This window comes from Sprattus sprattus (assembly GCF_963457725.1).
Source record: "Sprattus sprattus genome assembly, chromosome: 11".
NCBI classification, from domain to species: domain Eukaryota; kingdom Metazoa; phylum Chordata; class Actinopteri; order Clupeiformes; family Clupeidae; genus Sprattus; species Sprattus sprattus.
Window position 1 is genome coordinate 16910639 of NC_137909.1, and position 26339 is coordinate 16936977.

Sequence of the window (26339 nt, forward strand, 5' to 3'; positions counted from 1 at the left end):
TTGACTAGTGTGGGTAGGTTCAAGTTCATTGGCAACTCCATCCTGTTTAGTAGTGCTTCCAATGCATTCATCTTCTGTGATGGGAAGGCACATGATTATTGTTGTTTAGAAAGAGCGGAAGTGACCTTTCTGTCACAGCGAGCATCTAATAATAGGTACATTCCCGTCCATATAAATGAACAAGCTAAGGTTTTTAAAAGGTAATATATTTCACACAATATTTGAGCGAAAAAAATATTTTACTCTCCATATGACAAAAGGCACATTCAGGAGATACAAACCACATTCTTTTCTCCTTAAAAATAATCACAACAGAGTCTGGCTTGATTAGGTTAACTCAAGGCAATACACTTCAGTTACATATCTGTTCCTGAAACATGAAGTTATACTCTTAAATACACTGGACAATGTTCTTTAGCATAATCCATTTTTGACATTAGGACATCTCGCACAGCCAATCATTTTGCATTATACTTTTTTGTCAGTCTGAGCTGTAACCTACATGAGAATGAGGTTGGACTCAAAACACACACAGAAGTATAGAATTATAATATGCTACTTTAGCTAAATAGACTAAAAAGCATTGAGCTTCCCTCATTTTCCGAGCAAAGATTATAGTATGGGAACAGTAATCATACTGCCATCATTTGATAAGAGAAGCTTGAAAGACTTCCATATTCACTGACCTTCACTTCCAAACAGTGACTTTCACACAAAGAGAATGCATACACGCTGGACTGCAAGTTTTGTAGTAAGTTTGTACGTTTACAGACCAAAAGAACAAACATGCACGTAAAACAAAAAGTAAGTGTTTAAGGCTTAAAGTCTGTGCAGATTCCAGATCAGGTCCAGGATCTTTATCTCTAATCAAGGATGCTCCCCTGAGCCGGAGAGAAAGTTAATAACAGTTTGAAATGCCACAGGATTGGCCGAATTCCTTAATAAATGCCATTGATCTGTGGTTAAATAAAGAACAACAGGTTGAGCCCACCTTGCACAGACTTGTATTAAATGCATCTATAATTTCAGGTTGGTATGCCACCTGAACACAGTCCACACAAGACCTCCCTTTGTGCTTGCTAAACATTAGCAGAATGTAAATCTGCTATGAATGACATTAACTGACCATCCTCAATGCATATTCTCAAGCTACGCAACAAATACACAAGTACATTACACAAATCATTCTCTGATGAGCTGACTTGTGCTGATAGGTGTGAACTGGAAGTTGGGCAGTTCTGGATGCGACCTTGCTTAATATATACTGGACACGTCTTACTGAGGTTTAATACGTTAATGACTGCAAATAAGTCTGAATTTAGAAGATGGATAAGTCTACGTTTTGGATTTAGTTCACAATTAATAATTTAGAAATAACCTTATTGCTCATGTCCTGATAGCCCATTCCCCTTAACAACAAGCCAATAAAGACATACAAAAAAACATATCAGGAGAAATACAAAAATGTGTCCTTTCAAAATGGCTTTCAGAGCTTTCAAAAATCTTGCTCTCGGTTTGTCCAGGGATCTCCATTGGCAGGATTCTACATGAAACATCGATGTCCAACTTGTCAGAGGTACAAAAAAAGATATCATGGAATGTCTCATCTTTTCAGATCGTGAGTGATCACAAATAAAAATGTTGTCGTTAAGGTAGGTTTGGCATGCCCACTGGGCACACGAACACACACACACACACACACACACACACACACACACACACAGGAAGGGGGCATTAGGGGTTCACTGGGTCCATGGCTGTTACAGTCTGTGGGTATCCCCTGCCTGCCCTCCCTCCCCTTTGGCGTGGCACAGGTCTGAGGTGCAGTGGAGTGCCAGGCTGGCATCACATTGTCCTGGGGGGCAGCTGCTGCTTGTACATGCCCGCCAGGGCCTTGGCAGCGCCATAGATCATCTGACGGCGAGACATGCCCGTGAAGGCCTGGTGCCAGTCGGTCCGACTCACGTACGGCAGGTTCCGCTCCAACACCTCGCCGACAGTCACTTGCAAGCCTGACCAGCGCAGGCTGTAGTCTGGAGGGGTGAGGGACTGGGCCTGGGGAGAGATGCACACAGACACACACACACCTTCAGGATGTGCTGCAGTAATCCTCCTTTAATTTTGCCAGCAGGTGGAATGTTGAAACAGGAGTCGTCCTGCCTTTTCGCAGTGCTAACAGAACATTTTACTGTGACTATCAATTACCTCGCACTGGAACTTGGCACTCTATAACGACATAAACACCAGACATTTCGGCTTTTTCTCTGGTGAAGCTGTTTGAACATCTAGGGCTTCACGTATCTAGTGTTTGGAAAGTTCACTTTCTACATGACCAAGTTCAGTTAATAGTTCATAATTCAACAAAATAACTTGTTCAGTTCGTTTTTTCAATATGCTGCGAGCTATAATTTTTCAAAATCTCTATCTGTCTGCAATACCGCTCTCGGCTCCTACGCAACTTGGGCATGCTCACGCACGGGCATAGACAGTATAATGAAATTAAACTCGTTCAGACGCAACACTGCAGGTATTACAGGTTCATCCTCGTCAGACGGTTTACCCTCATCAGTTGCGTTTGGCCTCTGAAAAAAGCTTAAGGCTAGTCTGCTTGGCCATGTTTGATCCTTCTCACTCAGTTCGCTCCTTGTTTGTAACCGACGGTTTGCGCTTTATTTAAAATGCAGCATATGCGTGTTGTTTAATAACTTTCTAACGGCAGATTAGCCTATTCCTTTAAAACCTAATGAGGGCAGTGCACGTTTGCTTTATAGGCCTTAATATTAGGATTGTTGAAAATTCAGATTGTGTTTGCGAGACGGGATTTTTAAGAAATTCCAATCAGACAATTTGAACGGTGAGCTCTAATATTTTCGGACATTTCAATTTTTTTCCGGACAAAGACCGGCAATTACCGGACAACGGAAACGCTGAGTTGCATTGTCTTTTAGTTGATACAAGATACCTCCTCTCAGGGGCGTAATTATAGAGGGCGCAGCAGGTGTGGCTGCACACGGGTCTTGGGGCCCCGTAGCCGGGGGGTTTTCGTGCCCAAGAAAAATATCTGCGCAGGGGGCATTGCGGTGGCGGTTGCGGTTACAAACATAGGGTACATTTTTTTTCATTTTGGGAACCTATGCCTTATGCCACCGACACAGGGCCCGTCATAATAGCCTGCACCTGGGCCTGTCGTAACTACGTTACACCACTGCCTCCTGCCCCCCCTGAGCACACAAGTTTGTCAGCAAGTGACGACTAAAATGAGTACTTGAGCAACCCCAACTCAGTGGACCCTTGACATTTTCATTTCAATCCCCAGATGATGAAGAGATATCAAGCTCAGTCACACTTTTTATTATAGTGTCTATTCGAGACCATGTTCTAGTCTAACTACATGATGAAGTAACCTGAAGTAGAAATATGCTGTTATACATTCACAATTATTGTGTTTGCCCTTTATGTTCATAATAAGAGTAATGCCACATGCAGTGGTGTCTTAAGTTCACGTGAAGTTGGGAGTTGTGACATCCCTAAAACACCATCCTCCAGCTCAGACCCCTAAAACATCCAACGCCATGACATCCCTAAAAGCCGCCATCTCCCAAAGGAATGTTTTTGAATATACCACAGAGAGGGTTTGGTGCTTCAAAAACGTATCACCCAACCAGGCTCGCTCACGCACCTCGCACTGTATTATTTCAGAGTGCGACTTTGCGTTTTAACATCTTCAAATTCACCAGCTGGCGTTAAGGGGTAGATGAGAGGAGAGGCTGATGTGAGGTGACGCACGCATTTTTTAATTGCTCCAGACACAGGACGGCTTGGCAGGCACGTTTAAAAAAAATCAGGAGACGGAGGAAGAAAAAAAAAAAAACACAAAGAAAAAGGCGACATGGCACTTCAAACGCGATGATATGACTTCCAATTACTCTGAGCACTTCGAAGCTGTCAGTGGAGGACCTGTGAGTGACTCTGCTTGACTCGACTGCGGCAGTCAACGTCTCGTGTCTTGGCCCGTTTAAGCATCACCTATCCAACCTCCCTCACACTTTCTGAACCTCTAGAGCCTGATAGTTCTCACTTGTGCCCTTACCTTCGCTGCATGTTTCCCATTGTTCCTACCTCTGCTTACTAAACCAGTCACTGCTGATTAGCTGAACACGTCTGATTTAGCCCCTCCAAGAGGCATTGTTAAAAACAGCTACTTTAATCAGGTGTGCTTGGAGCAGGACTATGTACAAGATATGGAAGGTAAGGGAGCTCTTAAGGCAGGACTGAAACCCACCCTGCCCTAGACAAGAACAGAAACTACTTCAGTATGAGCTGCTGAATCTTGGCCCCTCCTCTCTCCTGACAGCCGAGCAAACACTTATAAAAAAGGTAAATCCTTTGGGGGCGAAGATGATATGGACTCCCCACCCCACCCGTCCTGGGAAGGTCACATCATGTCACGTCACATCACTCCACACCCCTAGACGCTGCCGCCTGGCTACCTCTGCACTTTTTAAATAGGCTGCTGTCTGCTGCCGCCAGTGTCCCTTACCTGCTGGACGTGCTCCAGAGCGAGGGGGGTGGCCTGGGTGAACGTCTCGATGTGGACGCCGTTGCCCGGGTCATCCAGGATCAGGCAGCCAATGTCAAACCACCTGTCGGAGGCAACAGCAAAAGAGAGCAATTACGGCTAGTGTGAATTGAGATCACGGGGTGTAATGGATGTACTGAATTGGCAGGAGTGAGGGAGGTGAGAAAATGAAATGGAGGAGTCCTATTGTGAGGGCAGGAATACGGTGGGAAAAAAAAAGAGAAAATAATCAAGAGCAATTTCATGGGAACTCCGACAGGGTCAATTATGGAGATTGACCAATTTCCTCAATGTGCATATCTTGTTACATAAACCACAAAGGACATTTTCGATTCATTACAACGAAGGACGACTGTCCGTCAAATCCTTCAGTCAGAAATCTCCAACAAAAACCTGCTCTGAAAGGATTATCAGCAACGGAATCCACTGTATCAAAATAACCACCGGCACAGAACATCGGTCATGGCCAGAGAGACTCGTCCTCAGCTTCGCCCCCTCCCCCCCTCTTTTGCGTAAAGAGGATTGGCTCGGGAGTAAGGAGGTTAGGTCAGCTGATCTCTGCCATGTGTGCTTCACAGCGTTTTCTTTTTTCCTCAACAGCTCAGTCAGGCTATGCTAAGCATCTGCATTCCCTCCTCCATTCCGCCAGGACAAACAGTCCTCTGTGACTTTCAGTGATCATCATCTACTCTGGCCTCAAGCATGGAGGGGGAATTAAAAAGAACAGAGAGCAGTTTCCACAAATGCACACAGGCCTGAAAATGAATACGATTTCCAAGCCTGCAAGCTCTAAACTTGACGGGTGGCAAGGGGGGGGGGGGGGGGGGCAGGTATTGTAAAGGGCTCTCGGCTTACTTGTCTGGAAAGAGCTCGGCGATGAAGTTCTCCACAGAGACCACCGGCTGCTTCTCGTGAATGATGCCCGTGCGACGCAGGCTGTCAACGCGCTCCTGGGCCCCCTGGGGGAGAATGAGATGGCAGAACACACACTTACAGACACACACCTAGTCGCTTATGCTCTCGGCCACACACCAGCGCACGCACACACACACCTACACTCACTCACTTTTGCTCTTGCTTTCACCCACATAAACCAACACACATACACACACATATACACCTGTGCTTCCTGCAGGTGCAGGCAGAATATACGAGCAGACAAAATATATACTTACACACCCAGACACTCTCACTGTCTCTCCTTCGTTTGAACACACACACACACACACACACACACACACATACATACTTGAGCTACCTGCCGGGTGAGGCAGACAGAGCATAACTCACTTTGTTACACACACACACCTGAAGACCTATTCTTGCTCACATTGTGTGCGCACAGTACCCTGCAGGGAATATGAAATGCTTAGCCAGAAAATTAATTTAACGGATGAAATATTTTCACTCCTAGTACGGAAGTTCAGCTTCCTACATCCAAAACCCAAAGTATACCCTCTCTTTTTATTTTTCCTTTGGGTCATTAATATCATCATCATCACAACAAAACATTTTGTTTGTCGACCTGCACATAACACTACATGGCCCTGATACGGAGACAAGTACATGGTTTTAGAACACTCTTACTAAAGTAAAATAAGCACAAAAAACAATTACTGCCATACTCCTATTCTAATTCAACCCTGTGGGGGGAGACACAGTGTTTTTTGGTCCCTGGTTGGCACCGTGACGGAATGTGCGGGTGGTTCTGGTGTGGCACGTCTGCCGCGGCTCTCACCTTGACTCCGGCGGCGTAGCCCACGGGCTGAGGGGCGATGTTGGACTGGCCTGCCTCGCCGGTCACCATGGCCATGCCAAACACCTCCTGGAAGGCATCGCGCACCGCCCCCACCTTCACCTCCTTATCGGAGGTCACCACGATGTCCACGTCCCCGCCAGACTCTGATGGACGAGGAAAGTGGAGAGAGAAGGAGGGGGGAGGGGGGGTGAGAGAGAGAGAGAGAGAGAGAGAGAGAGGTTTAAAAGATGTTAAAAAAGTTGGAAGGGCAGCGTAGGGGAGAGAGAAGGTGAGAGAGAAAATGAAGTCGGGAGGGAAGAGGGGTGAAAAAAATAACAAGGTGAGAAGGAAGACAGAGAAGTCATTAGAAGGTGGAAGTAATATGGTGGCGAGTGAGAGAAAGAGAGAGAGAGAGAGAGAGAGAGTGAGAGGTGGCGTGGGGGAGGGTAGTGAGAGTCAGGCTGAGCGGAGGAGCCAAATTTCACGTATCCTCCTTTAAAAGATTGTCTCCTTCACTGTGGACATGAGGGATGGTTCAGACGAGTTTGTCTGAAGCATCTATCACCGGGCCCACCGCTGTGAAAGTCCTCTTACATCACAACCAGAATACAGGGACTGAGTGCTAACAGGGGGCTGTTTATCATCAGTAAACACAGACCCCAGTGCCCTCCCAGACACTGTAGGACAGGGGGGGCGTGGATTTACAGCAAGGAAGGCACGTCACGTTGAGGGTAACAATATGGAACAAGAAACATAAACAACCAACTACAGGTCCAATTTTACATGGTGGTGTTCTTTCATTGTCAAAGGGGGGCCTGCTATGAAAAGTTTAGAAACCACTGCTGTTGCTGATTACAGTCTGGAAACTATCTATAGGGGGTGGTTACGTGCAATGACATTGAAGCATTTGTTTTGAAATGCAGTAACAACAACAGTGGCAGTGCTGGAGCTAGACAAAGCGATACAAACGATGATAGCAACGCTAGCAAACGTCACAGAATTGAAGCTGGAGCAAGAAGAACGTGCACATTTATTCATCAAAGGCAAAGACTGTTAATTTACTGCCAAAGGGGTTTGGGCAAAGGCTAATACAGCAGCTTGCACCGCTACTGGTGAGGTGGGAAGTATAGCAGTCACATACTGGTCAATGCCGATTGCATAACAAATGCTGGTCCAACGGTTTCAAAATGAAGCCGAAGTGTCTCCAAATAGGATGCCACGACTGCAAATAATCCCCATGGGGCATACAGACTAAAGACTACATAGCACACTGACAAACACTAACTTGTCCTAGTCAATCTGTAATTCTCAGAAAGATCTACAGACATAATGCAAGGGGAACTTACTGATATAAGGAGCCATGCCCGGATCCAGCGTGGTGATCATAGATTCCACAGAGTGCTTCGTCTTATCCAGGACTGACTTGACCATTTGGTTCCCTGCCACTCCCTACACAGAAACACACAGACATGGTTTCTAACATTTGACATATCAACAAGGATCCTCATTGAAAATCCCCCTCTTGAAATCTGACTAACTGCCATCAAAAAAGAAGAAGTTTACTGTACACTGTATACCACACAGCCTATGGTTGACATTTTTATACAATGTGTTCAACATGTGACTGTGGCAAACGCAAACAACGCCATTAATGTAAGAAGCATTTCAGACGCAGAATGCATGCAGGGATGAATCTAAACCGGAGCTACATGGACCTCAGTGGGGTCTCCTCTGTGTGGCTCACTGATGCTTTGACAGACAGACTGGAGGACTGACCTTGATGAAGCCCCAGATTCCGCCTCCGGGGTTGACAGTCTGGACCATGCGAGGGTCCTCCTGATCTTCGGGGAACGTGATTGGGGACACCAGCTCCAAGCCTCCGGACATGGCTGGCTGCTGCACCATGGGGTTTGTTATGACCCCTGGAAGGACAGACAATAATGATGGGGGGGAGGGTCACAGTCAAAACATGAGAGTATTTTCAACACACACATTCTCCAAATTTTCCATGGCTTTATGAATTGGTCTGAATCACTCAATCACATGCACAGAGGTAATCACATCCAACACAAGTATACACACACACAAGTTCTTCCTGCATCTGAGAGAGACAGTGAGTGAGTGAGTGAGAGAGAGAGAGAGAGAAATGCAAAACAACCAGGATCCTTGAACCTCCCTCCTGCTTTCTCAATGAAATAGAACCAACCTCATGGTAAACAGAAAGGGAGGCATCATCTGTGAAGGTGACCACCTTTCTATAATCACTGTTGATTGACTCTTTAGATGTCAGTATTCCTGTATTTTTTTCTTTTTTGACGTGGTGCCAATCATTTTAGCTTGCCCTGCACCAATGGCAGTGGACGTGGGGGGCCATTCAACAACTGCTTTCATTCAAAATGCATGAAAGCCACTTGTTTACAAATTAAACTTTCAACATTGAATTCAATTTCATGACTGACTGACTGACTGACTGCTAGCCCTTTCGGTTTCTTTATTTGCTCTTTGGAATTCTTTGGAATTGCTGAATACAGTGCAGTCCAATTAAAAACGCACTCCTAGCATCTGCCCATCTGATCACAGACTTAAGCTGCAGCTCCCTAATAGCAATTAAAGCCCTTCAGAAGGACCAGGGTTGGAGCCGGGGCTTTTAGACTCAGGTTGGAAGTCAGTCCCAGAGGGTATACCTCTTCCCCTTTTGGCCAGTCCCATCCACTTAAGCCAAACACTGTTCAAAGAGGAACTACAGTGCCCCTTTGTTTAAGTCAATGTACTACAATCCAAGAAAGGTAAGATGGTGCATTGGCATCAGGTCCACCATGTCCCAGACCTGCAGATGCATACCTGGCATCGGGGGAGCGCTGGAGAAGCTGGGCATGAGCGGCGTCTGGGGTGTCCGTCCGGCGTGCCCTCTTGTGATGTCATATCCTGCACTCATGCTGAAGCCTGTCGTTGGCGGCGCGAAGAACGGACCTGATGGAGGAGGAGATGTGGCACCCATGGGAGGTGGAGGGGCGGAGGTTGGGGAGAAAGGCATCATGGGACTGGTGTACGGGACGCCCATGGCAGGTGGCGGGACTGGGGAGGCTGTGGACAGGGGGCTGCTGAAGGGAGGGCCAAGCGATGGCTGGATTGGGGGGAGGGAGGTGGTTGCTGCCACTGCTGCTGCCCCCATCGGGGGCATAGGGGTAGGGGTTGAGAAGCCCTCTTGAGCTAAGGAGGAGATGCCGGTGGTGCTGGGGAGGGACATAGGGCTTGACAGGCCTGTGTGGGAGGAGGAGAGGATTAGAGGATGAGAGAGGGTGGCATTCAGATCATTATAAATGGGCTTTTTTTACCCAGTATAATGACATTCCCACTGCAATAACACGACCAAGTGGATGGCTCATGCCTTGAAAGCCGCACATCAGAATAAAAGAGCCGGGTTATATGTCTCAGCAATTAGTGAATGGGTTTCAATTCTGCAAAATCCTCTTATGAATATGGACAGAATGAATGCTCAAAAACTAGAATCTAGAGCCAAATCTGTCCATCTCATTATCTCATGCTCTCCTGAGTCCCTGCACTGGTCTTCTGTTTAATTACACCACACAGCACAACAACAGTTTAGCCCACAGGGACCCGCTGTTGTAGAAAACAGACATTGCCAGAAGGCCATACTAACTCAAGTGCAACAATTCCTTTCAATTATTTTAGAGTTAATAGAGTTTTTACTGTCAAGCAATGTGTTTTTTTTCCCCCATTCTTTGGACTGTGTGCTGTTTGGCCCCAAAGCAGTAATTATTACTATTAAAATAAACTAAAAAAGGTCACTGCTAAGTCAAGTCTACTGATTAGTAGATAGATCAAAACACAGGAGTGAAATTCACTGTTGATAACGAGTCCTTCAGGAGATATCCTTGCTTTCACCCAGATATCTGACTGATAAATAGCTATGCAGCTCCAATCACAACCTGACAGATTATACCCTTGGACAGCATATTCTGGTTTCTTGCTACTAAGTGTATCCACTGATTCTAGATCAGACTTGTGATTTTGAAAACACAAAAAAGGGCATCTGTGGACCTGCTGAGTTGCAATATCTGTATGCTGTATGAAGCAGCTCATAGCCAAACAGAAACAAACGCACTATAGATTCAAATTATATAGCAGTCTTTGTTTATTTGCCAGGCTACCACCTCACCTTACCCCCAAAATAGTTTTGGAGTTTTTTTTCAAGCACTTAATCCTTGACTACTTCCATGGTTCCATCTTCATTATACACATTTTCTGAATTCTCCATGTACCCATACCTGCGCCCACCCTTCATGTTAATATGCAACCCCCACCCATGCTTGTGGCTGAGTTTCTGTTGAAGTTAATTTGTGAAGAGATGAACTCTCTGTTCTCCGTCTGATCTTACCAATGGTCAGAGGAGGAGGACTGACTGCGGATGCCATGCTGAGGGGAGGTGGAGGAGTGGTGGGTGGGGTGGTTTCTATTCCACTCTCTTCCATCATCTTTCCTCGCTTCTGCTTTCAGGTGTGGAGAGAGAGAAAGAGAAAAGGGGGGGGGGGGGGCAATTAATTCACGCTCGGCTCATTACGCAGCGCCGCCGTGACTGACAGGCACTTGGATAGACTCGGTGCTTTGTCACGTCAGACAATTATCACAGCGCTGCTCCGATGTAATTGCCTGGGTTTGCCTGCTCGAGCGAGAACTGGACGGAGGGGAAAATACCTGTCCATTATCAACAGCCGGCACTTCAGGACCGCGCGTTCTCGTGACACGAAGCTGACGCCGAAATGCAAATAAGAGGCGCATTATTTTTTCAAAGCCATCGCCTTTCCAGTGGATTTCGTTTTAAGTTTTATTTATTTATTTTTAAACCTGCTTTTTTTTATCTTTAGCAGCTCATTCCTTCATGCACTGTCATCAACAGTGTCGTGTGTTTTTTTAACAACATATTGAGGTATATTGTAGCAATTGCACTCTCGTGAGGATGCTATAATACGGTATGCAGGGATTGCTTGCAGAAGACCCCTACACACAAGCGTCACAATAAATCAGCTCTGGTCGTATATCATCGGTGGAAGAATCAGGGTTTTCCTGGGACAAGAGTGGGTTACTTGATAAAACTAAGGGTCTAAGATCAAATTCAGAATAGTATCTAACGTTGCTCTTGAGTCTTGCATTGACCCTATTCCCTGGAGTTAACTAAGTAGACCAACTAAAATCAAAACGTCTGTTGGGAAAATGCAATGTGTAATAATCAAGCGCTAAGTACTTGCTTGAATACTCGCAAACATGTTCACTTTAATGGAAGGTGGAAGGAAAAGAGTTTTCATCGGCTGTAGTTACAATGTGTCACTTTTGCTGTCAGTCGGTTGTTGCCACGTCTTCGAGGATAGTTATGGCCTACCATAGACAAATTCCCACCCGGTTCTGGAAGTGCCACGACTTCCATGAACATACAAGTGACTCATTATTGTTCTAAAAAAGCATACCGAGTACATACAACTTGATTTGAAGGAAAACGCAGGGTACACGTAAGGCAAACGAACACATCCTTGCAATTGCTTCTGCCTCTGGGAATGCAAATCTATCGCCTGTTACACAAAGTAAAGTTCACCTACACGTACGTTTACACCGGCGGTTGACGTTGCACTGCAATAGCTTGATTTAATTAAACCGAGTTGTCAACCAACTTACGAAAATCAGATGGCGGACCGAACAGAGATTTTCAAAGACAGCAGCTAGCGCACAGTGCAGACATCGGTGTTTACATCATGCTGACTAACGTCAGTCAATCACAATTCCTTGATTCATGAAGCAGCTAGCAAGCTAGCCTATATACAACGTTAAACAACTGTTGACTTAATGATGCAAGCCAAACTGCTCACTGTAATCAAACCCATGAAAGCATAACCGGCTAACTGGCTAACACAAGGCATTTGCATAGAGTTTCCATTCAGCAACATATGCCCCTGTAGCTGTCAATACTCGGTACTGAAGAGCCTTGGGCATATGCTGACCCTAACTGACTGGCTTGGTTAACATTAGCTAGCTAGCTTGATTCAGCTAGACAGCTAAGATGATCCTAAAGCGGAACAAAAGAGTGGTCTTTCTGCAAGCCATTTGACGACATTAGAAGCAAGAAAGTGGATGTCACACCTACCTGATAACAGTTATTTAGCGATAAAAACAGTAGATGAAAAATCTATATGTATCCAGCAAACTCTGGAGTTCGTAACACCACTGACCCTGTCGAAAATGGCCGCGTCCTGGTGACGTCAGAAATTGCCACGTCTCAACACAGTAAAATGTAGTGGGAGGTGCGTGTAGTTATCGCTCCAATCCCAGTCCAGTAATTCAGAACTAAAACTATGAAGGGCAATTAATCAGTTTGAATTTGACATTTAGTAGTTTATTTAAACACTTTATCCTTAAATTCTATGGTTTATAGTTCTTGGAGAATTTACTGCCATAAAATACTGCATTCTAAAGCGTATTCTGTACAGCAAATCTGGAATTTGGAGTAGGCCCTATATACAATCAATCAATCAATCTATATATATATATATATATATATATATATATATAAAGTTGTCGCCAAAATTATTAGAACACCTGACAGATCTGAAAATATTGACCTATTGTTTGCCTCCAAAACATGATTTAATTTCATAATGTTCATGAAACATGCAGATTGTTGCTCTGAGCCCAACACATATCAGATTAAGTGAGTCCTACTATATCCACTTTTAACTTTAATATTTGGTACGTCCACCTTTTGCAGCAGCACATCTCTCTGGCATAGTGTCAATATATTTCCTGAGAACTTGAACACTAATGTTATCCCATGCCTTCTGCAACTCAAGCCAAAGGCTTGGAATGTACAATACATCTGCCCAGTTTATTTTCCAACTCTCCCAAAATGTGCTGTATGGGGTTGAGGTGCAGACTTTGAGGGGGCCAGTCCATCATTTTCAATGTTCCAGCAGATTCCTTCTGTCGCATGTAGTTCCGGCAATAGTTAGAAGAATGTTTGGTCATTGTCCTCTTGGAAAATAAATCCAGGCCCAATAAGACACCTCCCAGATGGTACTCCGTGCCTCACCAGAATGTTGTGGTATACTTTCTTATCCATGATGCCATCAATTTTCACTAAGTCACCTGTTCCTGAGGCTGAAATAACACCCCACACCATAATTCTACCCCCACCGTGTTCTACCGTTGGCAAGAGATACTCCTTTTTATTCCCCCTCCCTCGTCGAACATGCACTTTTTGCATGTTGCCAAACTGTTTAAACTTGGACTCTTCAGTCCATAACACTTTATATCCATCTTCCTTTGTCCATTTCTTGTGTTCTTTTGCAAATTTCAGGCATTTCACTCTATTTTTCTCTTTCAGGAATGGTTTCTTTGCTGCTATTCTGCCAACAAGCCCTTCTTCTCCCAGTTTCCGACACACAGTTCTTGAAGTCTCTGTTGCTCCATTAGTCATTGTGGTGTTGATCTCGTCACACAGTTCTAGTGAGGTCTTTCTTCGGTCTTTAAGAGAATTTTGAGATGCTTCACTTTTTTCTACCTCTCCCCTTTCGGTTCTGGTGTGAATCGGTGGCATCATGGCGGTATAAAGTTTAGTTTACAGTGCTTGGAGTGCCTCTCAAGTACTTAGCTATATGTGGCGGTAACTCCAGCCAGCATATAAAAGGGCCTTTATTCAAACCCGTTGCTTACTCGTTAGCTCCTTCTTCACCTTAGCCATGTTCAAAGAGCAACATGTGCTTCAAGACTACTTCTAGAGGGTTTGAATTTATACCTTTTGGTGGTGTGGCCTCAGTGACAAAACCATGATGTTACCAATCACTTAATGAGCAGGATAGGCCTTGTACATTCATGTACAAATGCAAACCAGTGCACAAACAACACCTTTGTCGTTTTATTGTAAAGCAAATTGCACAGACACAGAAGCTACTGGAAAACAAGTGGTAATCCGAGGCAAACGTCGCTATTCAGACTTTCTTTGGGGAGGGAAACATAAACATAACAAAATGTGCAATTTCAGTGAGTTCTCTGACAAAATAAAATAGAAAACAGATTAAGAGAAAAGAACAAAACAAAGCAGAATATACTATATACATGTACATACACACTAACCAGTACAACTGATGAAAAGCTCAGCTGCCCTGATAGTCAATCTATTTCAATTATCTGACTGGCAAAATGTACCCATGAATCAACTGACATACAGAGAAGGCTAAAGTAAAATGTGATCGGGCTTGAATGAACATGTTTGTATATGGTACACAATTAAAAACAGTCACATGTCAAGGTGGATAAACACTGATCAAACAATTGTGGATTTAGAGATTCAATAGAGATTTCCTGTGGATGGCCAAGATGCCAGATGTGATATTAACCAAATACTCCTGCTTTAGTAATATACAAAAGTAAGGCAGAGTGTTATGTGCACTATGCACACTAAAACCGCACAAATGTCGTAATCATCCCCTACAGTGAATTACAGCTATGTACACATTTTTGTACAAACAAATTTAATTCCTGGCTCAGACAAGTTTTAAGAGGGATCCAAAGTATATATTTAAACTATTGTGACTAACCAGTTTGCTATTAACATGGAAAATGTAAATACGAGGGAGACCTTATTAATCTACTTGCAGATCTAAAATGGGTCAGCTCTCCCTTCCGTTGATGTTCTTTACATTAGAATGCAAAAGGCCAGCTTAAGCATCTTTTTTTTTTGTCTAAGGACAAAGTTGAGAAAAGAACATTCCTCTGACTTCATTTCACAGAACATAAGACTTGGTTATGTTTGAGCAGATGGAACTCAGTCTAAAGCCATTAACTTTAACATCTCATCATGTTCATTTACAAATAAAATAAAATATGGAGTGTGCAGAGAGAATAAACATAACCAAAAGTTATTCATTACTACATCACATTAAACTGTAATGTCATTATCTTTTTGGATGTAGAATGGAACATCCATAGAATTGGAATTTCGATGGGAACAGCCGTTCTACACAACTGTAGCAAACCTCCTATAAGGGCCAATTCTAATTTGATATACCTAATCAAAATTAATTAGACCATTGTTTACTTAGTTGCACAGTACCATTTGCCAGATAGAGCTGGAGAGGATTTTATGGGGTGAGCTAGGGACATAAAACTGAAGGATCTGCCCCAACTAAGAGCCAATAGCAGGAGCAGAAATACTTATTATGGCACTTTGACCTTTGGTTAAGTTTAGTATTGATCAATCAGACTAAGACAAAAACTGTCAAAATACAATTAAAGAAACACAGTAAAAAATAATTCCAGATGTGTTGACATACAGTACTATACTCACACTAAACTAAAACATAACTACAAGTCTACCATTTCAAACACACTCACATTCATCTTATTCTCCAAGTTCTAACACGGAATATGTTTCCATTCATCATTACAAAAATAAAATGAGGTTTGCTTTGTATTCTCATTCTACATTTAAGAATAAAGGCAAGTGATATGTCTCTAGTGAATGGAATGATTCGTTGACCGTGAGCCATCAGGTATGTTTGATGATCTAATTAATCAGAAAATTATTAAATGTAATGCTGATATTCCTGGTTGTGCGCCTAGCCATTCCAGAGCAATCTTTAAAGAGAGGTCAACAGCAGTGAATAATGCGTGTGTGTGTGAATCCAGGCTGAATAACCATATTCAGTTTCTTTCAAAGAAAAGCGTGCACAAGAATGATTATAGTGAGGATTAAAAAAATAAAATAAAAGTAAAGTAAAAACAAACCAAAACGAATATAAGAGATGGATACAATAGCGACTGGAGAATACGCAGAGAATGAGCACACAGTACGCCAGCGCATGAAGGCCACTGTTTGGTGGAGCCCTGGAAAACAGGCTTATGGTCTCTGTAAGGTCCCTTAGAGCTCAGCTCAGTCACTGTCCAGTTCTTTGTGAGGTGACGGTGGGCTTTCTCGTGTCGGGAGAACATCGTAGTGACTGGGGACGTGGCTGTTCTTTGGTAGGTCGTATGGGTCTTGGGTGAAGGGTCCGTTGCAGTTGTTGTTGCCCGGTAAGTGGATACCATTGAACACTGTAGGCTCTGTAGAGGAAGAGAAGAAACAGCAGATGAACATGAAACTCTGATATTTAATATTGTTATATGCATTATGCTGTACTGTGTGTTATTCTTTATTTTGTTTTTGTTGTTTATGTCGATTTTTTCTACAAATACGTTTTGTTACTTTGGACAAATACCATAACTTTTACTATGAAAACTATGATGACTAAGAGCACTCTGAGATTCTTTTGAATAAAAAGTGCGCTACAAATAAAATGCATTATTATTTTTATTATTATCAATAATACAATATTTTCCACAGTGACTCACCAACTTCGTAGACGTTCTTGTTGGTAGGGCTGGAGTTGTGAATCTCAGCGTAGGGCGCTTCGCGTCTCGCTGGTGACTTCATCTCCACGTAGCCACACTCTGTGTTCTTGGGCATCAGCAGCGGCGGGTCCTTGATGGTGGCATAGGGGTTCTCCGAGCTGTTAAGGGAACTGGTGCTGGCATGGTAGGGCAGGCCCTTCACCAAGTCTGGGGAACCAAAGGTGGACAGAGATGGACCAATTAGGAACTCAACAAAAAGAAGCCCTCATTTGCTACCAAGTAAGTAACAAATCACACTGCAAGATGGTATCAACCATTTAGGTCTTAAATTAGAAAATAAATTATATTGGACATTACCTCTTAGGGATTTCCCCATGTAGCGTCTGTCAACTCCATAAGCTCCTGTAGAGAGACAGTACAAGAATTAGAGGTCAATTCTTCATCAGCTTTGTTTACAACATATTTTCGATAACATTTATTCATCTGGCACATGAATTAATTTGATCTAAAGTGTAGGTTGATAGAACATAAGCCAATCAAATGAAGAGTCCCACAAAGATATGATTTGGTTACATTGAGGGATGGGGGGACTGTTACACACCACCGTAGGGTTACACATGCCTGCTTAAACGTACTAAGGAAGGTGCATGTTGTGAGTGGTGCATTGATAAGGTGTGTGATGGTAGAGATGAGAGTGGGTACACTGACTTGCAGAAAGCTAGAGGGAACGAGGTCTAGAGACCAAGTGGTGGGATAGCTTAGAGAGGCTCAGAGACATCAGTAGGGGGGGTTATAAGGAGTGGTGCTTTTTTAGTGGGAAGATTTATTTCCCTCTTAAGTGCGGAACTACACTACATGATGATACATGAACATTATGCGATGTGGTGTTTTAATTCTGTATAATAAAAATGTACAGCTTGAAAATACATATTTACACTGTCAGAAAGCCACCATGTTGATAAGAGCCGCTTTTCTAAGCCTCTACCAACATCAAAAGCTTCCTATATTTGGCTACATTCAGAGAATTGGAATGAGAAAAAAAACCTCTCTCAATTTCAGATATCCTGACAGGATTTTCTGCTTATAAGAGTGTTCTCTCAACCCAAGAATGAGGCATCAAAATGGAGACTTTTTATAATTGTATTTACCAATATCCTATCCTAGCCTAGTTTACTGTACCCAAATTCTACAGAAAACAGTATATTGTCTTAAAATTATTTTTTACATTTTTTCTGGATTAATTGTGTTCCCACTTCATAAACTCACCAAGACTGTTCATGCAACATTGTTTTTAGTCTTCAGTGATCCAATGATGCTTAAAATTATTTAAATAATGTTTTTTGTTGTACCACCCATGGAGCTTTCCTTTGTGTTGTGCTTTTCTGTGTTACTCAATGAGAGCTTAAAAAGTCACTACATCTGCAACGGATCTCACTTATCAGCATGTTCCTATGGTTCTTACTCAGCTCATTGAAGCAGTTCCTATGGTTCTTACCCAGCTCATTGAAGCATCCCCCCTGTTTCCAGTCGGCAGGCAGAGTTCCTGTGTGGTCCATCAGAGGAGGCCTCTTCCTGTGGTCCATGTTCTTCAGGTTCACCATCAGCTGGTTGTTCTTCGTCTGTTTACAAGTGATGACAGGGAAAGCAAAATGGATGACTAAATCAATGGGTCTCAAGTGAGAACCAGTAAAAAAAAAAGACAATCGTAACTACACTGGAAGCATCCTAACTGTCAAATATTGCAGTTGTTCCAGATTTGTCGAATGAATGACATTTCAACACAAATGGAGTATGCTGCCTGGCCTTTTAAGAATCTTTAGGGGGCATATTTTACTTAGAGGCGGGGGGTGAGGTGCCATATCTTACTGAAGAGTACGTTTGAAAAGCCTTACCTTTCCATATGGCAGGTTGTTTACATGGGGAGGACTGGTGCATTGTGTGAGTGTGTGGTAGCTGGGGTTGGAGAAGTAGTTGCTGTTGGGGTGTCCCTCTGTGGTCTGTGGAATTGTCTCTGAAAAACAGATGAGCTATCGTAAGACACAGATACAACTAATCCATTCTTATATTTATTACCTCTGTTTGAGAAAAGAAGTTAAAGCTGCATGGTAGGACATTAAATACTAAATCGCACTATCATAATTTGACCATTAAGTATATTACCTTAAAGACCATAGGAATGATCTTTGGCATGGTTTACCGTAAAGACAATAAGAAAAAAGGACTGGTTTAATACTAACTTACATTACTGCAAAGCTAGAATGTGAAAAGTCCAAACAGCACTGATTTCTGAATCTCCTAAACATCCTCCTCAGAGTCCGTGCTCACCTGCGATGGCGTAGTCGGCAGTGACCCGCATGGCGGGGGTGTAGGTGACAGCGGGCATGGTCGGCTCCTTGCCCTTCTGTTTCTTCCGGTAGATGATGAAGAGGAGCAAGAGAAGGAGCACCAGCAGGACCAACACAATGATGCCTGTGATCACTCCAATCTGGTACGAGTCCACTGGCAGCGCAGTACTGGTCAGGCTATTCAAGGTCCCCACAATGATAACACCAGCTGGACCGGAGAGGACAGAATGAATCACTTTTAAGGACACGCTTCATGCTGACATACCATACCCCGTGAGAAAATAAATGGTTGTATATGATTCTAATAGTGCGTTGTCAACGGCACCCATACTTATGCTATAAACTAACTTAATAATACTATATTGTAAGTATGTTTCATTATTTTTTCCATACATTAATGTACACACATTGTTATATCTTTGTTTTTGAATGGAACTCTACACAGGACAATTTCTGTGCTGGCGTGTAATCCATCTTTACCTTGGTCACATCTGGCTCCTTTCCAGCCGGGGTTGCAGTAGCAGGTCCCAGTCATATGGTCACAGGTAGAGTTGTTGAGACAGTCGCACACCTGCCGGCAGCCGTAGCCATAGGAACCAGCTGGACACTCTGAAAGTGTACACAGACAATTTGAAAGTCACGATAAATGCTACATGCCACAATGTGCCACAATAACTCCCTTTAGCACTGTGCCTGCCTTTGCAAAGCACTACAACTGCAACTGAATTGTTTTTTCATGCAACCTCTACCAGCATTGTCATTTTCGGGTTAGAAATGTTTGTTCGACTAGTTTGCAGACCTCCTGTACACTTCTGTTAACTTGTGTTCCCACACCTATCTCAGCCTCTCGCCTCCCTCTACTATGCAACACACTACACAGCTGTCTTTAACTGTGCCTCCTTCTGCAGTACAAACTAATGATACACTGGGAAAAAACTCTGTTATCCAACACATTTGTGAAAAGCCATTATGTTGGACTAGGGGGCATTTGGTGTTAGTTATGTTTTTTGGGTATGGGGAATAATGTGACATGTTTGCAGATGATGTTTCTCAGTAATGGCATCAGCTTCTCATAGTGTTTAAGAGCGTATCAATCTCTGGCTGGTCTCCCATGAGCCATTGGTGTGTGTGATGCAGGACTCACTTTGTTCACAGTGTCTTCCCATGAAGCCTGTGCGGCAGGTGCACTGGCCAGAGATGTGGTCGCAGTCGGCCCCGTTCTGACACTGGCAGATCTGGCGACAGTCTTTGCCATAGAAGCCCAAGGGACAGCCTGCAGAACATGCATAGATGAGACCCACATCCATGTCACATTACAGGAATGGCTTTACGAGGACTGCTGTTTGTTCTCATCTGACATTAATCATTTGAAGGTTTGGTAATATATAATGATGTATGCTGAAGAACTTTGCCAGAGTACAGGTAGAAGTCTGGGCACACTGTCTTTGTGACTTTGTGAAGTGAGCCAGCCATTTGGCTGCTCTAATGAGTAAGGTACTTAGAGTCGAGAATATGATGGTAGAAATGTGTACTAGGAGAAAGGAAAATAAGAAAAAAAAGAGGGAAATGAAAAGTAAAGAAAGAGAAAAAAAGAAAAAAGGAAAGCAAAGTCAAATAAAAACTGAGAAAGGACTCACGTTGGGTGCAGTAGAGGCCAGTCCATCCTGGTGTGCACTTGCACTCTCCATCATAAGCACTGCAGTAAGCCCCATTGTGACAGTTACACGTGTGGATGCAGTTGGGTCCCCACTGGCCAGGTGGACAAGCTGGAAAACACACATGCAGAATTCAGCATGAATCTCAACATTTCAACAAGTATTATTGACACTCTGACTGAGCATATGGTCCAGCACACACACCAAGCAAATGTAATGCTGTCTGTGGAGCTAGCAGCATTTGAAGCGCTGCACAAGGCAATTGGGTATGAGTGAAGGTATTTCTTTACAGACAACAAGAGCACATTGTATTGGGTCTTTTTTTTCTGAGTCAATTGCCTTCATCTAACTTGCATTTTAATAGCCTACCCTGACAAGTCTTAAAGTGCTTATTTTCATTTAACATAATTTAGCTTTTGGGCTCTACTAGAATAGATTTACATGCTTCGGTTATCCCAATACACATTACTTTTCTCGTACTGAACATCTCTATTCACCCTGAAACGCTTTGTTAGAGCTCCTGTCCTAGACCTCCCACCCCACTCCTCCCGATGAGCCCTTTGTGCTCTGATTAGTCAGCTCCATTGTCATTGGGCAATAATGATTGTGTTCTGAGATTGAATCATATAACAGAGGTAAAGGCTTGAATTCCAACTAGGTGTTTCAGGCAGCTGAGAAGTGGTTTTAGCAGGAGAGAGGTGCTCCCTCTGGCGTGTATTTTGGGCTTTTTAACTTTGCAGACCACTTACATGCACAAAAAACTATACAACACACTAAAGGATGGGTGAAAAACCTGAAAAACATAATAGGTCTGCTTTAACTTTTGAAGTTTGTACTAAATCTTTTGACAGCCTTTCCACACAAGTTTTGCAATTTTTGGGAAAATCAATTTGATACTACTTTTGACTGGAACAAAGTCTTTGATATGATTTATATTACAACTGTTGATTCCAACCTACGTATACTGCAGATAAAAATATTTTATAAATATCTACCGACTAAGAAAATGTTAAACATCTGGGGTATTGAGGAGTCGGGTTCCTGTGGCTTTGGTTGTACAGAAGAAGAAGATATATTACACCTGTTCTGGTATTGTCCTGTAGTAGCACATTTTTGGGAGACTGTACATAGATGGATAGGTCCCATCACTAAGAACTTTTCCAGACATAGTTATTTTGGGTGATTTGAAGATGGCTGGCAATGGGTTGCATAACATTATAATACTTCTGGCCAAGGCATTTATCTTTAGATCTCCAAATATGAATGCGCTTAACACAGCTTTATTCAAGAAATATGTTAAACAATATTATATGTTGGAAACCATAATAGCTGGGGGTGAGAGTGATAGGGTTGCACAAAAATGGGAAAATCTTATTTTCTTGGAACAGTGGAAAATTAAATAAAAAATATCTAATAATAAAAGATGGGTGTGATACATATATTTATTTGTATTATAATTGTTTTTATTTATTTGTATTTACTTATATATTTATTTTGTGGTCTTACTTTGGGTTCATACGCACACATTCTCCTTAGTATTGTTCTACTTCTGTTTGTTGTGTTTTTGTCACTATTTGTTCGTGTATGTTTGTCTAGTTTTGTTTTTGTTTTGTTTCCTTTGTCTGTTCTTGTTATGTTTTTTGTTTGGGTTTTGCCCCCCTCAGTCGTGTCCTCGTATGCTGCGAGTAAAGGATGAAATTAAAAAAAGCAATAATAAACAAAATTATATAGCTATACAGGGAGTGGGGTCCATAGCAGCCAAATTGGGTTACAAATAAGAATTTAGAGAATTTCACAGGAGAGGTCACAACAAGAAGTGAATAATCAGATGACATTCACTGCACTGCATTACATCAATTATGTAAACAAGCCTTAGTGTAGCTTTGGCATCCAATATGAAGCGATTAAATCCCTCATTTTTCTGATGGCTGTGAGAGGTACGTATGTAAGACTTCACCTGAGCTCTCTCTCTCTCTGTCTGACAGCCAGCCATTGCAATGACAGTGCCATTTTCCGGCTGAATGGTCCGACAACTACCAATTAATTTGTTTCTGCTCCCTGCGCTTCTTTTTTTAGCGATGACCACGATGGCCCGACAACCACAGATGGAACCACAGAATCCTGACGAGGTTTTCGGAATGCGTGATGCATGTCAGAACCGTAGTCAAAGAGATCCATCATGCTCTGACTCCAATGGTCTACTACAAGACACTTAAGACACAGAGGAGCTTGTTGAATAAGGCCATCAAAAAGCCTTGTGACTTGTCAATTTGTGAATGATTCCCATTGTGATGGATTAAACAATGTTGTACCAATTTGAACATAATAGTAGTGGGGGCCTCAAGGTCATCTTTGGAGCCCTTTCAATGATCGATTTCGTCTGCTAAAGCAAATGAGGGTCAGACTTGCTGTCTCAGAGAGAATAGCTTCTAGAGACACACAGAAAATGAAAGACAGATGCTCTGTTCTGCAGACAGTAGCAGCTCATTCAATAATTATTCCCCCTGGATTCCTCTTCACTCTGCACCAGACATGCCCCTCTGTAAAAAATGCCAAAACAGATTCGGCTTGACAACCCTAAGGTTCATTTCGGAGAGGGACTAAAAGCCCTGGTGTCCTTGTGAACGGCCCCAAGGTTACCTCTTTCCAGCCAGCCTGTCTCAGCTTAAGATAACTAGGCCTGTCTTGTCGCATCAATCAACTCGCAGTAAACAAAAAAATCAACTGGCTGGGTGGCTGGCTGGCCGAAAATATGCAGGCGATGTAAGGACTGCCTTTCTGGGGGTTGGTGGGGGGGGGGGGGGGGTTCGCAACGATCTCCAAGAAGTCTCAGTTATCACGAAACATCAACACCCTCCACCCTAAAAAAAAATAATAATATGAGAACCCACACAGTCAACAGAGTTGGAACGTTTTTGTTAAGTGTTTGAGTTGGATTGGCCCCTCCAGATTGAAGCTGAATAACGTGTTTCTCCATTTCACAAGACGCCTGTCGAATCACCGCCATGGGACCTCGTAGGGAATAGCGGTGGATCCGGCCCACAACTATGCAGGAACTGCCATCTGCGCAACTGCTTTCTCTCCACTCAGGCTGCCAGAAACACAACGTGTCTTTATCTGGAACAATCACCTTTCTTTGTTTTTCCTCGCATCATAACTAAGCATCAGTATATGTGCTTTTCATTTCCCCTGTTGCTTTTCATGCACCATTCGACCATAAAACAAATGTTGAAATGGTAATCCGTCATAACACCACAGGGTTTGTTTGATTTGGTAAGCATTCTTTCTGACCACCAGGAATTATAGATTAGGGAGATCGCCAATGGCAACAAAGCTGTATGAAAGCAACACCGAAAGGAAAACACCTGCGGGTTTCCAATAAGATAGGTGTTTGTCAGAAAGAATATTTACACTGGCAATCATTTCAGGATGAGTATTCTACATTTCAAACATATAATCAGCATGCTTGAGGTCATAGTTCCGCATTAAGTGCCGCTAGTCTAATCTAATCTAATCTAATCTCATGCTTATTTCCCAATGCTCAGTAAATTTCCTGAACCAAACCAATAATGTTTTTGTCTTTTGTGTGGATTGGAGAATAAAAAAGATCCTATCACAACGTATTTACACAAGCAGAGGAATTCATCGGGATTGAACTGAGACACAAGGAAGGTAGAGAGATTGATTTATCTAACTGAAAAATGTTTCTGCAAATACACTAGCCATGGCCTTTTTCTTACTTTTCAAAGCGCATATTCCCTTCACCACTTTTCAGAGGATATTCCAGTGATCAAGTTTGGCCAACAGGGGGCACCCAAGGACATTTATTGACACATGGCCACTGACTGAAAAGCTCATTAAGGGGATTTGCCCTCTCAGCGTCTTCTCCTAAAACTGTATCTCCTCAAGGAATTCACATCTAAAAAGCCAGTTATGTAGTGTGAGTAGAACATATCTATGTCTGGAACCTAAATGAGTTTTGGGAACTTGAGAAACCCAAGAAGCCATCCCTGAGGTGAGGTGGGAGTCCCAACACGAAGAGGCTCAAGGGCTCCTTCGCCCAGAGAATGCAAAAGGGAGGGCCGCGCCTTCACCCCAGCTGTGATGGAAGGTCTTCTGATGAGTGCCAGAGCTTCTCAAGGTCAGAGGTCGGCAGGGGGTCACCATGGATTCCATGCGACACAGAAATATGATAGTGCTAGGCACGCCAGTGTGCCCCCTGACTGTTACTGGTGTCAATGAGTACTTAATCAAGAGGAGCAAAGACCCTTTTACACTGGCACTGTGGGGTCAAAAGTCAAGTGACATGTCACACCTGTTGTGTGGGGACTAAGTGAGAGTGCTACAAACACATTTCTGAAGAGCTAAGGGACACGTCAAGGGCCAGTTGAAGAGTGAGAAAGTAAGTGAGGCATTTAGAGAGCAGGAATTACTTTTGTCATACATGGATGAGAGATATGCCAACAATATTATAGTAATATACCAAAAATAGTGTTCCCTGTAGAGTAAGTGTCCTCAGGTACCATATACTTAGACTTTAATTGGCTGATTGGGACAGCCCAATGGTTAGGTTTGGGGGTGGGTTAACAGTTTATGACAGTACACCCTTACATTAGAAGTGCTTGACATGAAACCCCTCTGCTCTTGTTTACTTCCTTGTTACATACTTCAGTTCACTGTATCTCAGGGCACTTCATATAAAGTGGGAGGAAAGATAGCACATGGTGATTTGAGGGGGTGGGTAGCTGTCTGGTTTTGTGTAATGAGCCGATGTACTCACGCTGCGAGCAGTCGCTGCCAATCCAGCCTGGGTAGCACTGGCACGAGCCGTCTATGGGGTTACAGGTGCCGTTGTTGGTGCAGGTGCAGGTCTGCGCACAGCTCTTCCCATACCTGCCTCTGGGACACACTGTCAGAGGAAAATAGGTGTATGTCAGTGACCACTGGGACTCACTATTAGAGGAAAATGGGTGTATGTCAGTGACCACTGGGTCACACTGTCAGTGGAAAATGGGTGTATGTCAGTGACCACTGTAAACTCTAGCAGTCCTACTGAGGTAGCAGTGGGGATGTAATTGAGAGGAGATGTTAGTGTGCCAACACCAGAGCAGACTTTTTTATAATGTATCATAATTCATCTCAGTGCTACATGCTTGTGCAACAGCAGTAATGGTGTCGCTGTGGTTCCAAAACCGCTCCAATGAATCAGTAAGTGGTGTGGTAGTGGTAATGTTATTCTTGGTTAAACCGCTCCAATGAATCAGTTAGTGGTGTGGTAGTGGTAATGTTACTCTTGGTTGATGTCCCATGGAGAGGACAATCCTGCAAGAGACCACAGATTAACTGGGCAGTGGGCTACGATGGCAGCTTGACATGGGCATGGAGGAGGAGGATGAGGAGCGAGTCTCACCTTCGTTGCAGAGTGCCCCTTTAAAGCCTGGCAGACAGTCGCACTGCCCCGTGACGTGGTGGCACGGCCCTTTGCTGTGGACGCACTGAGGACAGGCCTGGCTGCAGCGGTGGCCAAAATACCCTGGCGAACAGACTGGGGGGAGAACAGAGCAGGGATGGAAAAAGTAATTTCATCCAGGCGAAGGTTCTCCATGATCTCTTTTGTCCAAAATAAT

At 43.4% G+C, this 26339-nt stretch overlaps 2 protein-coding genes across 2 annotated transcripts in view; both read right to left on the minus strand.

Annotated features, from left to right (window-relative positions):
- Nucleotides 1-294: 294 nt before the first annotated feature.
- On the minus strand, nt 295-12574 carry prrc1 (proline-rich coiled-coil 1). The gene is made up of 9 exons (XM_080847320.1): nt 12472-12574; nt 10717-10825; nt 9159-9578; nt 8094-8239; nt 7664-7766; nt 6318-6481; nt 5435-5538; nt 4541-4643; nt 295-2055 (listed from the first exon to the last, which is right to left on the minus strand). The coding sequence occupies exons 2-9, from the start codon at nt 10811-10813 to the stop codon at nt 1846-1848; spliced, it is 1347 nt and encodes a 448-aa protein (XP_080703446.1). The 5' UTR covers nt 10814-10825; nt 12472-12574; the 3' UTR covers nt 295-1845.
- A 3452-nt stretch (nt 12575-16026) lies between these two features.
- megf10 (multiple EGF-like-domains 10) overlaps nt 16027-26339 on the minus strand; it is a 58823-nt gene continuing 48510 nt past the window's right edge. Inside the window, exons 15-25 of the mRNA XM_080847185.1 lie at nt 26123-26257; nt 25493-25621; nt 20695-20823; nt 20202-20330; nt 19538-19666; nt 19038-19265; nt 18605-18723; nt 18208-18331; nt 17070-17114; nt 16713-16919; nt 16027-16424 (exon numbers count right to left, since the gene is read on the minus strand). Of these exons, the coding sequence (XP_080703311.1) occupies nt 16255-16424; nt 16713-16919; nt 17070-17114; nt 18208-18331; nt 18605-18723; nt 19038-19265; nt 19538-19666; nt 20202-20330; nt 20695-20823; nt 25493-25621; nt 26123-26257 (1544 nt within the window). The 3' untranslated portion in view covers nt 16027-16254. The remainder of the gene's footprint in view (nt 16425-16712; nt 16920-17069; nt 17115-18207; nt 18332-18604; nt 18724-19037; nt 19266-19537; nt 19667-20201; nt 20331-20694; nt 20824-25492; nt 25622-26122; nt 26258-26339) is intronic.